Source organism: Mastigoproctus giganteus, chromosome 6 (assembly GCF_048544385.1).
Source record: "Mastigoproctus giganteus isolate SK-2022 chromosome 6, ASM4854438v1, whole genome shotgun sequence".
Classification (NCBI taxonomy): Eukaryota; Metazoa; Arthropoda; class Arachnida; order Uropygi; family Thelyphonidae; genus Mastigoproctus; species Mastigoproctus giganteus.
In genome coordinates, this window is record NC_143580.1 from 234,064,074 (window position 1) to 234,079,004 (window position 14,931).

General features: G+C 37.1%; 1 protein-coding gene across 2 annotated transcripts in view; it reads left to right on the plus strand.

Moving 5' to 3' along the window:
• LOC150085096 (ADP-dependent glucokinase) overlaps positions 1–14,931 on the plus strand; it is a 46,085-nt gene that overhangs the window by 10,787 nt on the left and 20,367 nt on the right. For both annotated transcript variants that reach the window (XM_090375769.1, XM_090375768.1), the window contains exons 2-3: positions 2,332–2,619; positions 4,019–4,155. In XM_090375769.1, the coding sequence (XP_090231895.1) occupies positions 2,332–2,619; positions 4,019–4,155 (425 nt within the window). The remainder of the gene's footprint in view (positions 1–2,331; positions 2,620–4,018; positions 4,156–14,931) is intronic.

Genomic DNA, 14,931 nt, shown 5'->3' on the forward strand with positions numbered 1-14,931 from the left:
AGGATTGGTTTTCAGAGTTGTAAATTTAAATGGACAAGGAACAACTCTTTTTGGACATATTTCTTACATAAATTAATGGGTATCATGAAAGATGTAAGTACTGAACAAAAGTGTGAAATATAGCTGTAATATCTACAAATCAACTTCATAAGCAGAAATGTTTTACTCAGCCACATCCATCGTGTATCTGTAGACAGCTCTGAATCATCTCTTCTGTCATATAAAAATTTTGGTCAATTAAATTTTAAAATTGTGCTGCTAGATGAAAATGACTTACAATTAAAGAGCAATGCCATCATTCTTCAGATTTTATCAATCAGCATTATGAAATTAGACTGAATTAATCATACTTTCTACAAAAGTTGTCTGCAACCATTTGCTCTATATTAGAGAGTTATTGTGGTCTGAACAATTAGTAGTTACCTCAGTGTTTCTGAGGGTGTTTTGAAGTTGGTGGATATTATGATCTTTGATATTCTTTCAATAAATCAGTAATCACTTACAGTAGTGTGCAAATTAATGGAAACAAGCCAATTATTTACAGATATAAGCATTTATTGAACAAATACATTATAAAAGTGGAACTTAGTAAGGAATATGGCCTTCTTTGGCAGAAATAAGTTGTTACGCTCTATTTGATATAGATTCCACCAGTTTTTGACAGATTTCTGGATTATGGAACCAAACTTGAGTTAAGGATTAAATCATTTTAATTTTTGTTGTGCAGTCCATTTTTCTCAAATTTTCCTTTACAGATTGTCCACTAATTATTTTCTATGTGATTAATGTCAAGTGAATTACTTGGCCAATCAAGATATGTAATGCCATTTTTTGGCATGAAAGCTTTAACAGCTCTCAAAGAATGGCAAGGTATGAGGTTCTGCTGGAAGACACCTATATTACTCAATGCAAGAATAACATGTTTCCAAATTTTGCAAATATTTTGTACTGTTCATCATTCCATCAAAGGAATAATGTCACAGGATTCTTTTGGTGAAAATGAGACCCAAAACATCTTTTTTACAGGATGTTTAACCATCTATTGGATATGCTTCACAAGAACTGGTTCCCCATCTTGTTTTCAAACCTAACAAGAGTGCCTGCCTTGAACAGTAAGATGAGTCTCATCGGAAAATCGCGCCTTTTTTCCACTGTTGTTTTTCATTCAGCATATTTCTTTGCACTCCAATACTTTTTTTTCTTCATGTTCTCTGTTAGAAGCTGTTTTGTCATAAGGCACCTTGCCTTTAGACCACCCTCCAAGAGTCTGCAGTGAATTGTGGAGTCATGGATGTGAATTCCAGCATCCACAAGTTCTTTTTGAAGATCAAAACTTGTTTTCTGTGGGTCAATCTTAGATTTTCTTAAAAGGATTGTATTATCTCTGACTGTAGTTTTTCACTTTCTCTCACAGGTTCTTTTCTACTTTGCACCTCCGTAGCCAGGTGGGCAGGAGCAGCAGTGTGTAGCACACGCTCCTTGATTAGACTGGAGTTCGAGCCCGTGACCACCAAATACGGAGGATGCGGAAAGGTCAGGGAATGACCACCGCATATCCCCAGAGCAATATGGCCTTAGTTGCTAATGCCCCTAAAAATCAAATAACAACAACTTTTCTACTTTGAAGATATCAATCCTGTTTCTTTCTTGAGTAAGAATTTTATTTACAGGATATTTATAGCAGTCACACTCACTCCACATGTTTTTGCTATTTCTCTTTGAGTCATTGGTGGGTGTGTATATTCAGACAACGTTACAATTTTTGTTCTTTTCTTTGGTGTGATATCCATAACTGAAACATGAAAAAACATAGTAAACCACAAATACACTTCAAACTAATAAACTGTGAAACTTCTATTAAAATGAACTAATTATAAGGAAAATTAATTAAAGCAATTAATGCTACTTTGTTTAAAATAACATAATTTGTTGTAAAGTGACAATATAATTTCTTTCCCACAGCTGCTTTTGGCACATAAAACTAACATTTTCTGCATCACAAGTGCTTGTTTCCATTAATTTGCATGCTACTTTATTTGTGCTATGTTGTAGTTTTCTGTGTTATTAAGGTTGTTTTCTTGCTTCATCAATTGATAAACGTGAATTACAATTCTTACATATCAGGAAGCAGGCTATGAGCATTTTTGTTTATTTTAAGCATTTCATTATCACATTTTATAAAACAACAAAAAGGAACATAACATTTTTAAAAATTCAGATAGCTAGCAATCACTAAGATCAAAATTTGTAATTGATTGTGTGTATTTGTGTCAGTGTTTTGAATTTGAAATGTCATGGATCAGTTTTTCTTAAACTTCTTAAATTTTTCAGGAGATATATTAGTAATGCAACACTCTTTGAAGATATACTGAAAACTTCTGTAAAAGCACCCAGTATTAAATGGGCAATGGGAGGCAGTGCACCAGTCATGGCTAATAGATTTGCAAAGGAAGGCTGTGAGGTATTATTGGGTGCGCAAATGTCCAAAGAACTTCAGAATCATATTTCTCCTCAAATAACTGTCTCTGGCCCAACAGTAGAAGTGGATGACATTCATCTTCTTTTAGAATATCCTTCACAACAGGAATGGGGTCCTTATCTTGCTCCCAGAGCAAATAGGTAAGCCTTTTTTAAAAGTGCCTATGTTGATGTGTTCATATTAATGTTTCTTTTTAAAGTTCTTGAATAGGTCTTTAGTTGGAATGCTTTTTTTTTTAACACTGTAAAATATCTTTTTGCAATAGTGTCTATAATATAATATCTTCTGATATTATATCTCTAAGTTTCATAATCAAAAATGAAAAATGTTTCATTAGTGTATACACAAACATTCATGACAGAATAGTGCAAGAAAGCAAAGCTTATAAAGAAGCTGTCATTTAAAAAAAAAATTCTTTGAAAATTTTCTTTCACCTTGTGATAATGCCACTGAGTAAATACTCTTTGAACAAAGTCCTGAATCTTGATAATAATCCATTGTTTATGCTGGTAATCTCTTCCTACAAGGAATCCATGGCACCCACCCCAAAATGCTGCTGTGTGACTTGTAAGACTTTTAAATCTGTGGGATAAAATTCTAGGGAATCAAATGCCTGGAGATGTTCACATTGTATTCTTATCTAGGAAGTATTAATGCTGAATATAATTTCTTCAGCCATACTAAATGTTTAAACTGTTTTCAGGTCCTGAATTTACTTAAAATATAAGTAACATAACAATATTATAAACCATATAATATTGCTATGTTACTTGTACTTAAAACCTATGATCTGGAGCTAACTACCATTTTATTGTTACTTTTTTATACCTTTTTATTCAAAACAAATAACTACCTTCAAATTGTCATATTGTACTTACCTCAGCATTTCCAGAGTAACGGAAAAATCCATCCATCCATCCTCTCTAAACTTGCTATCTGATTAGCAAGGAATTGCTAATGTAGATTCTGTCAGCATTGATCCATCAGTTCTCATCTATAGAAAAATTTGATGGAAAGTTTGGAGAAGCTGAAGCAGTTACCCTTACCATTTCTAAGGCTTTTAGTCATGTTTCACTTAGTCTTCTAAGCCAGCTTTCATCTTATGATCTGCCTTACAGTTTTTTCATAATTGGGTAGTCAGTTTTCTCTCTGAGTACTCACTGCATATGTTGCTAGATGACTCTCGTAAGTTGTCAACTAATGCAGAGTTTCTCATGGTTCTACTCTTTCTTGTTCTCTATTTATCCTGTGTGTTATTAACTTCCAGTGTATTGGAAATCATATCCATAGTTGTGCTACTAAAAAGTAGTATGATAGCATCCTATATATCACTTTCCAGTTTGAAATCACTAGTTCTGTTCACAGTTTTATTACTTTTCATATGGCCCTTATATTTTGTAAAATTTTGTTTTTAAATAGGTTAATCTTATATGAACTTGTAGCATATAATTTAGAAATAAAAAATGTTCTAACAATATAAACTTTAAATACCATTTTTATTGATAATTTTAATATAAAAAGATAAATGATTTCTTCTAGGTTTATCATTCATAGTGATTCACAAAATCCTTTTCTCACATCTGTTGAAAACTTTAGTCCGCTGCTAAAAATGTTTAACCCTGATCTCTTGGTAATTGGTGGTTTACAGATGTTAAATAATTTCCCCCTTGAGCATGGTAAGTAATGAGAGATCTTTCTGGAATTATTTCAAACTTTATATAGTTGTGCTCCATTTTTTCCCCCTATTAGTTACCTAAAAAAATTTGATTTTAGTGGGAAAAGAATCTGGGGAAGCACCATGCTTAAGGTTATTTTATGTAGTGGTTTATAAGATTTCACATATTTAATATAGTAGAAGGAGCACAGCTTTAGAAATAAGTTTGGTAAATTGAGTGGTATTTTTAATTTAAAATTAGACATAAAACTTGTTACTTTTACAATATTTAGTGTAAAGCAGGATGCTAGATGATTAAAAACAATTTAGAAAGGATTAGATTTGAAAGAATTAGATCAGAATCCCAAAAGGAATGAACACAACTTTGATTTGCCAAACTACTCTTACTAAGAAAGACTTGTTCTGGAAACTTGGCCTGTGAGACCTAATTGAAGTGTTTAAGTCTTTAAATGGATTGAGTGTGTTAAATTCTGATGGCACTTTACTCTTCAGATCTGTGGGATAAAATTCTTAGTGACATTCACAAGAGGATGAAGTGTGTAATTAAATTGAAAAAAGGATAGTTATATGATAGATGTATATGTAAATTTTTTTCAGTAGAGAGTAAGTGATGATTGGAACAAACTTCTGTCTAGTGTTAAGGAAGTGGATAGTTTAAATAAACAGTCCCCCCCCCCCCTTCTGGCTGATGTTGTTTACTTTCTTGATGATTCTAGGAAGCAAGTAGCATACAGTATCAGAAATAATTTGTTTACCACTACTAAAGTGATGAAGCTAAGAAACTTTGCAAACCAAGGTTATGGGCATATTCCTTTGGGGATCTAATTTAATTCATTTATCCTGTTAAAACTGTTTTAAACATCTAACACCTAATGGAGTAAAAAAAAACTATTGTTTTTTTTTTTTTGACTCAATTGGACCAGATGAAAAATTTGGATATAGTTCAGTTACATTCTGACAATACCTAATGAGTTTACCAAAGTCACAATCAGCCAAAATTTAATTATGAAGTAGTAGTAGTAGTAGTAGTGGCACATGATGCAAGAAAGCAAGTGTAGGAGCTTATGCAGCATCAGCCAAAAAAAAAAAAAAAAAAAATCACACCATTCCCTCCAAATGCCTGTCCAGTTCCTCCTTAAATTTATTTAACCTATCAACTTCTACAACGACAGATGGAAGTTTGTTCCAGCAATTAACCACCCGCTGGCTAAAGGCAAATTTCCGCACATCTATTCTACATCTGTCCTTTCTTAATTTGAACTTATGTCCCCGTAGGTTGGTAATCTGAACAAGTGGAAGGATCCCATCAGAATTCAGCGTGCTCAACCCATTCAAGGCCTTATAGACCTCAATCAGATCACCGCGCAGGTGCCTAGTCTCCAGCCACTGCAATTTGCAGAACTTAAGCCTCTCTTGGTAAGAGAATCCCCTCATTCCCCTCACCAATCGTGTTGCTCTTCTCTGTACACGCTCAAGCAAATCTACATCCTTCCTAAAATGAGGCCTCCAGACCTGTACGCAGTACTCAAGGCGTGGCCTGACCATTGCCTTATACAGAGGGACAATCACCTCCTTTTCCCTGCTAGCAAAATTCCTATATATCATTGACAAAACCCCATGACCCGCCCTAGCAGCCTGTCTGCACTACTCAGAAAACTTCATATCTGACTGCACAATTACTCCCAGGTCTTTTTCATTTTCTACCACCTTAAGTGTAGTACCACACAGTTGGTACGTTTCTCTGGGGTTACTTCTACCCATATGCAGTACTTTGCATTTGTCAAGGTTGAACTTCAGTTGCCACTTCTTAGCCCATCTGCCCAAATTATCTAGATCCTGTTGCAGTAGCACACTGCCATTACTGTCATTAACAACCCTGCCAACCTTTGTGTCATCTGCAAACTTCGACATTAAGCCTGATATACCTTCATCAATATCATTGATAAATACACAAAACAACAAGTGGACCCAACACTGAACCCTGTGGGACTCCACTAATAACATTAGTCCACGAAGAGCAGCACCCATTGATTACTACCCTCTGTCTTCTCCCACTTAACCATCCTTTTATCCATTGTAGCAACTTACCCTTAATACCATTCTGCTCCAATTTGTACAGTAGTCTTCCATGCGCAACAGTGTCAAAAGCTTTCCTGAAATCCAAGTATATGATATCAAAATTATTTTTTGCATCCAGTTCCTTTGTGACCACATCATAATAACCAATCAAATTTGTCAGACAAGACTTTCCCTTAACAAACCCATGCTGTGTTTGAATTATTGCTGCAGTCTTGTCTAGATGATCCTGCAATGCATCTTTAACCAGTGACTCCATTATTTTACCCGGAACAGAAGTTAAACTAACTGGTCTGTAATTACTCGTGTCACCCTTCGATCCACCTTTGTGAATTGGGGACACATTTGCACATCTCCAGTCCGTGGTCCAAGGATGCTCTCATAATTATGGCTAAGGGTTTGTTTAGTTGCTTTGCCATCTCCTTTAAAATAACTGGATAGATCCCATCCACCCCAGGTAAGTCTTCAAACAATAAAATATCGCATAAATGTATAAACAGTAAGTATTTTAGGTTCACTACAAATTCAACAAGTTTTGAAGTACAATAATAGTATAGAATTATTACACAGTACAGTCAGTATTTTGTTAACATAAATGCAAAAAGACATTTTTCTTGAATACTATCGTATGAGCAGTGCATGGTGTATATACACCCAAAAAAATTTATAAACACTAATTTAAAAAAAAAAAAATCATAATTGCTGAAATTTTATACAAAATGCAGAATTATTTTTAGAGTTTACTGACAGTAACACAATATTTTTAGTATGGACAATGCATGACGTACCCTCCAAAAAATTTAACACTTTGAAGTCAGAGACTGAAAGAAAGCAGACTTTTTCTACATCTTCCAAAAACAAGGAATGTGTGGGGCAGGGGGAAGAGTCTGAATCATCCACACTTTCCCATCACCAAAAAGTGAGTATCCAATTCCACTTTGCATATTACCAAACTCGCAGCCCTGACCACCATGGCAGGCAGTTTATTCCAATGATCTGCAACATGCTGCCTGAAGATAAACATCATGAGATTCAGTATTCTTTTACTCCCTAAAATTGTATATTTCTGACTTAGTTCTTGTTTCTCTTGCCAGTGAAAATATACTTCCCTTGTTAATTCTATTGACCTCCTTCAGAGCCTTATATACATTAATCAGGTCCCCATAAGATGTTTAATTCCAAGCTTTGCAGTCTTCTAAGCCATTCTTTATATGGACACCATTAGCACCCCTCAGTCTGGTTGCTCTTCATTGAACTTGTTTTCTTAGGTGTGGGCTCCAGACCTAAACACGGTATTCAAATATCTCACCATTCTTTTATCATATTCTAAATGCAGTCTTACCTCTTAGCCAGTGCTTTGTCGTAATCCACTTGGCAGACATTGGTTTTTTTCAATCTGTCGTTATTGTAGAATATATTTCTGGTTTCCCTTATAATTCTATTCCCCCATCCTCCCTTCCACCAAGTTTTAATTTCAGGTTGTCACATTCTCTGTATCTAGCACACAGAAAGTATCACCATCAGCTAGAGAATGTTCTGTAACAGCAAGTACAAGGAAAAAGGCCATAACCGTCAGGTGAATTGTTAATGACAATTTTGTTAGTCATGACATGTTAGCATTAGTAGAGGCATTTAATGCAAGAAAGCAAGCTTATGCAGTATCAGCCAAAAAAAAAAACCACTTCCACTTCACCCCTCTGTTCGTTCAAAATACCTGCCCACCTGAGCCTTAAACTTATTTAGGCTATCAACTTCCATGACAAGGGATGGAAGTCTGTTCCACCAACCAACCAACCACCCGCTGGCTAAAGGAAAATTTACGCACGTCTATCCTACATCTGTCTTTCCTCAATTTGAATTTATGCCCTCTCAGGTGATTATTCTGAGCAAGAGGAAGAATCCCATCAGCATTGAGCATGCTCAAACCATTCAAGGCTTTATACACCTCTATCAGATCAACTCGCTGGTGCCTAGTCTCCAGACACTGTAATTTGCAAAACTTAAGCCTTTCTTCGTAAGAGCACCCCTTTGTTCCATTCACTAATCTTGTTGCCCTTCTCTGTACTCGTTCCAGCAGCTCTACATCCTTCTTGAAATGAGGCCTCCAGATCTGTGTACAGTACTCTGGACGTGGCCTGACCATTGCCTTACAAGGAAATAATCACCTCCTTATCCCTGCTAGAAAAATTCCTATATATCATTAACACACCATGAGCTACTCTTGCAGCACGTCTGCACTGCTCAGAGAACTTCATATCTGCCTGCACAACCACCCCCAGGACCCTTTCATCCCTTTCATGTTATATGTATTTTTAACAGTCAAAGTTGCTGTAGTTTTTTAAATACTTAGCTAAATACAAAAATAAGTTAACCTATATGATTAGGACTCTTAAAACTATTTATTTACTAAAAATACTACAATATACTAGTTATTAAATGCCCACCAAAAAAATATTTCATAATAAAACAATTCATTTCTTGTTTAAAATTTCATAATAAAGAAATATTTTATGCCAAATTGCATCAATATGGTTAAGATTAAATGAGAGGCATATTTGAAGAAATGTCCAAGAAAAATTACAAATTACATATTGTTGTAGTTCAAATATGTAGTACTACATATTTGAACTACAACAATATGGTATAATGTACTACATACATTATATGAAACATAATGTATATAGTACATTATATTTAACCATAGAATTTCTCCGTATTTATTGTTATTAACAGTATATTAATAATACTTCTTATAGCAGATTCTGTTTTAGGCCATACTTGTAATAATAGACTTTCATTGAATTTTGATTTTGAGTGTGTTTGCTGTAGGCTCAAAAATGTTATGTTTATTATCAAAGTAGACACTGGATCTCTGAGCCTCCAGTTCAGATTTTCCCTCTAAGGCATCAATTTATTTTCTCAGAGATTGTCTCAGTACACCAAGTTTTAATTTATGGTTGTTGCTTTCCCTATATCTTGGACACAAAAAAAGTATCACCATCAGCCAGGGAAACTTGCCTTATGGTGCAAGGTTTCATTAAAAAGTTTGGTGAATGATCTTGTAATTCTTAAATGCATATCAGTAGCTAAAGGATTGTTAGTGGGACTTCAAATCTTTTGAGCATGTGCATACCAAGTTTTACACATCAGTCTAGTGGACAGTCACTTTTGAGTGAACACTTGTTTTTCTCATTTGTTGCATATACTGGAAATGACAATTTCAACAATGTGTGAATCTTAAATTTTGTTATGAACTTGGAATGTAAGCCACAGAAACACATGAAATGCCCAATGCTGTGATTAAAAAAAAACACAAAAAAACACAGTTTTGTAGTGGTTTGAAAGGCCAAAAAAGGCACGACAGTCAAAAGTGCACATTAATGCCATCCCCACATTGCCAAATAATGCAGTCGTGCTGATTGCACTTTTTGTCAATAGAGGATGGCATTATGAGAAATCATTCCACAAAGTTTCACTGTTAATTAGCATTAGCATTAGTAGAGGCATACAATGCGAGAAAGCAAGCTTATTCAGCATCAGCAAAAAAAAAAAAACCTTCCATTTCATCACCCCCCCCCCCATTCCAAATGCCTGTACAGCTCAGCCTTAAATTTATTTACATTATCAACTTCCACAACAAAAGATGGAAGTCTGTTTCACCAATCAACCACCTGCTGGCTAAAGGCAAACTTCTGCACATCCATTCTACAACTGCTCAATTTGGATCTATGCCCCCTCAGGTTCTTAATCTGAGCAAGAGGAAGAATCCCATCGGCATTCACCTTGCTCAACCTATTAAAGGCCTTATACACCTCAATCAGATCACCTTGCAGGTGCCTAGTGTCCAACCGCTGCAATTTGCAGAACTTAAGCCTTTCTTGGTAAGAGCACCCCTTTGTTCCCCTCACCAATCTAGTTACCCTTCTTTGTACTCGTTTTAGCACCTCTACATCCTTCCTAAAATGAGGCCTCCGGATCTGTACACAGTACTCAAGGTGTGGCCTCGCCATTGCCTTGTACAACGGGATAATCACCTCCCTGTACCTGCTAGCAAAATTCCTATATATCATTGACAAGACTCTGACCTGCCCTGGCAGCCCGTCTGCACTGCTTGGGCATTAAGCTTGATATACCATCATCAATATTATTTATAAATACAGAAAACAACAATGGACCCAACACTGAACCCGGAGGGACTCCGCTAATAACATTAGTCCACGATGAGCAGTGTCCATTGATTACCACTCTGTCTTCTACCACTCAACCATCCCTTTATCCATAGCAACAATTTGCCACCAATGCCACACTGCTCCAATTTGTGCAGCAGTCTTCCATGTGCAACAGTATCAAAAGCCTTTCTAAGATCCAAGTATATAATATCAAAGTTATTCCTTGCATCCAATTCTTTTGTGACTTCATCATAGTATCCAATCAAATTGGTCAGGCAAGACCTTCCCTTAACAAAACCATGCTGTGTCTGAGCTATAACTGAATTCTTGTCAAGATGATCCTTCAGTGTTTCTTTAACCAGTGCCTCCATTAATTTTCTTGGAACAGAAATTAAATTCACAGGTCTATAATTACTTGTGTCAGCCTTTGATCCTCCTTTGTGAATTGGGGTTACATTTGGACATCTCCAGTCTGTGGGTACTTCCCCCGAGTCCAAGGAAGCTCTCATAATTATGGCTAAGGGTTTGCTTACTTCCTTTGCCGCCTCCTTTAATACAACTGGATAGATCCCATCCACCTCAGCTGCCTTTCTTGTATTTATCTTCAACAATTCCTCCTCCACTTTACTATCAATTATTACAAGATCATCTAGCTCACTGCCAATGTTTACTTCATCTCTGTCTCTGTATACACACACCTACTCTCATTTTTCCTTATGCAGCCTACTACGAAGAAGTTTTAAAATGGTTGAGATTCATTCCATTCTAAAGACTCAAAAAATAGTGGCATTAGCATTAGTAGAGGCATTTGATTCAAGAAAGCAAGCTTATGTAGCATCAGCCAAAAAAAAAAAAAAAAACATGCTCCCATTTCACCCGTCCATTTGTTCCAAGTACCTGTCCAGCTCAGCCTTAAATTTATTTAGGCTATCAACTTCAACAACAAAGGATGGAAGTCTGTTCCACCAACCAACCACCTGCTGGCTAAAGGCATATCTGCATATCTATCTTACATCAGTCTTTCCTCAATTTGAATTTATGCCCTCTGAAATGATTATTCTGAGCAAAAGGAAGATTTCCATCATCATCATGCTCAATCAAGGCTTTACACCTCAGTCAGATAACCTCGCAGGTGCCTAGTCACCAGATACTGTAATTTGCAAAATTTAAGCCTTTCTTCATAAGAGCAACCCTTTGTTTCATTCACTAATCTTGTTGCCCTTCATTGTACTCGTTCAGACAGCTCTACATTCTTCTTAAAATGAGGACTCCAGACCTATACAGTACACAGGGTGTGTGGCCTGACCATTGCCTTCAACAAGGGGATAATTACCTCCTTATCCCTGCTAGAAAAATTCCTGTATATCATTGACAAGACACTATGAGCTACTCTTGCAGACCGTCTGCACTGCTTAGAAATCTTCATATCTGCCTGCACAATTACCCCCAGGTCCTTTTCGTTCTCTACCACTGTCATTGTACCACAGACTTCGTACATCACTCTGGGGTTGCTGCTTCCCATATGCAGTACTTTACATTTGTCAATGTTAAACTTCATTTGCCACCTCTCAGCCCATTTGCTCAACTTTTCTAGATCCTGTTGCAGCAGCGTACTGTCATTAGTGTCCTTGCCAACCTTTGTATCGTCTGCAAACATGGACATTAAGCTTAATATACCATCATCAATATCATTTATAAATACAGAAAACAACAATGGATCCAATGCTGAACCCTGAGGGACTCCACTAATAACATTAGTCCACAATGAGCAGTGTCCATTGATTACCACTCTCTGTCTTCTCCCACTCAACCATCCCTTTATCCATAGCAGCAATTTGCCTCCAATGCCACACTGCTCCAATTTGTGCAGCAGTCTTCCATATGCAACAGTATCAAAAGCCTTTCTAAGATCCAAATATATGATATCAAAGTTATTCCCTGCATCCAGTTCCTTTGTGACCACATCATAGTATCCAATCAAATTGATCAGGCAAGACTTTCCCTTAACAAAACCATGCTGTGTCCGAGATATAACTGAAGTCTTGTCTAGATGATCCTGCAGTGCTTCTTTAACCAGTGCCTCCATTAATTTTCCTGGAGCAGAAGTTAAACTAACAGGTCTATAATTACTTGTGTTGCCCATTGATCCTCCTTTGTGAATTGGGGTCATGTTTGCATCTCCGGTCCATGGGTACCTCCCCTGAGTCCAAAGAAGCTCATAATTATGGCTAAGGGTTTGCTTACTTCCTTTGTTGCCTCCTTTAATATAACTGGTTAGAACCCAGGCGCCTTTTTTTATGTTTATCTTCAACAATTTCTCCTCCACTTTCCTCTCAGCTATTACAAATCATCAAGCTCACTGGCAGAGTTTAACTCAGCTCTGGCATTCCCCTCCCTGAATAACTCCTCATGGGTGAATGTAGATGCAAAATACTCATTTAGTTTGTTAGCCACCTGAGCAGGATCATCAACAGTTGAACCATGGTGCCTCCATAGCCAGGTGGGCAGGAGCAGCAGTGCATAGCACACGCTTCTTGATTAGACCGGGGTTTGAGCCCATGACCACCAAATATGGAGGATGCGGAAAGGTCAGGGAATGACCACCGCATATCCCCGGAGCAATATGGCCTTTGTTGCTAATGCTCGTAAAAACCAAATAACAAACAGTTGAACCATCAATATCCAGTGGACCAATCTGATTCATCTCTTTCCTTCTAGAGTTTACATATGTAAAGAACTCTTTGTTATTTTTCTTTGCATCCTTTGCCAAGGATTTCTCATAATCTGCCTTTGCCTGCCTAATCTCCTTTGTGACTTGGTTACAGACCAGCTTATATCTATCATAAGCTTCCATGTCACCCATTAATTTATATGTATCCCATGCATTTTTCTTCTCTACCACATGTCTCATTAATTCATCTGACATCCATTTAGGCCTAAACCGTGAAAAATATTTCTTAGTTGGTATGTACAGCCTAGTAGCTTCCAAGATAAATTCTTTGAATGCTTCCCATTTTGAATTTGCTGTTGGTAACATCATCAGTTGGTCCCACCATATAGAATTTAAATACTGTCTCAGACCACCGTAGTCACCTTTCCGAAAGCAAAAACCTTCCCTTTACCCCGATGGTAGTTACCTCTTTGAGTAAATCCCACTTCAGCACACTGTGATCACTGCCACCTAGCGGTTCCTTTATCTACAGATTCTTAATGTATGAAGAATCACTACTGATAATCAGATCAAGAGTATTACTCCCTCTAGTTGCCTCACGAACATGATGATGTAGAAAATAATCATCCAATAAATCCACAAAAGCCTTGCTAGTGTGTGAGTGACCAACCCACAAATTCCAGTCAATATCTGGGAAATTAAAATCCCCCATTATAAGACTCTCTGATTTACTGGCTCACTCTATTTCCCTGTACAGTTCCTTATTATACTCATCAGAGTCATTAGGCCTATAACACACTCCTATTCTCAGTTTTGATCTCCCAATGCTTATGTCACACCAAACTGACTCGACACTTTACTGTCCAGTGATGTCGACTGGCTTCACTTCCTTGGATTTTATGTGTTTGTTAACTAATGTTATAACCCCTCCTCCCTTCCTATCTTGTCTACACTTCCTGTACAGCCGGCGCCTCCGTAGCCAGGTGGGAAGGAGCAGCAGTGCATAGCACACGCTTCTTGATTAGACCGGGGTTCGAGCCCCTCACCACCAAATACGGAGGATGCGGAAAGGTCAGGGAATGACCACCGCATATCCCGGAGCAATATGGCCTTAGTTGCTAATGCTCCTAAAATCCAAATAACAAACAAACAAACTTCCTGTACACATTGTCCTCCCCAAATTCCAGTTCTGCATTCCTTATATCTGTGTGACACCACATCTCTGATATGGTGTCACACAGATAATTTATTATCTGTGTGACACCATATCAGAGTAAAAATGCACCTGTTCCTATTCTTAGCTACCCTAACACAACCTATGTGTTTACTTGTACCGCAATGACTCCCATCAGTCTCTGAAATACCCTGCATCTTGTTTTCCAGGCTTCTGCTCATTCCAATAGAAGCAGTGCAAGAATCACTTTAACCTCTGCCAGTGGCTACTGTTAATCTATTAGTCCTTGTATCTCCCCAAGCTAGCAGTTTTCCGACCCACCTAACACTGCCTCGATAGCATCAGCAAATATTCTTGCACCCTTTCTATTAAGTGTATCCCATCCCTGTAGAAGCAGTCTCTCCTGTTAACAAGTACAGACTGGGCTGAAAAAAATTCTACCCCTTGAGCTTTGCACAATCTTTGGTTGACTTCTTCACAGTGACATTGTGTCATGTTTATATCACTTGCTGTTTGGCAATTTTTGACCTAAAAAAAATTATTCTGTTGTGCCACACCCACCTTGTTGCCTAATTTGGAACTATGCAACTGTTGGCTATTCTAAAAATGAAAACAGGACATGAAAGGAAAATAATTTTTGTGAAAATGCTTTTAGGCATTCACAAAAGATGACTTCCAAAAATATTT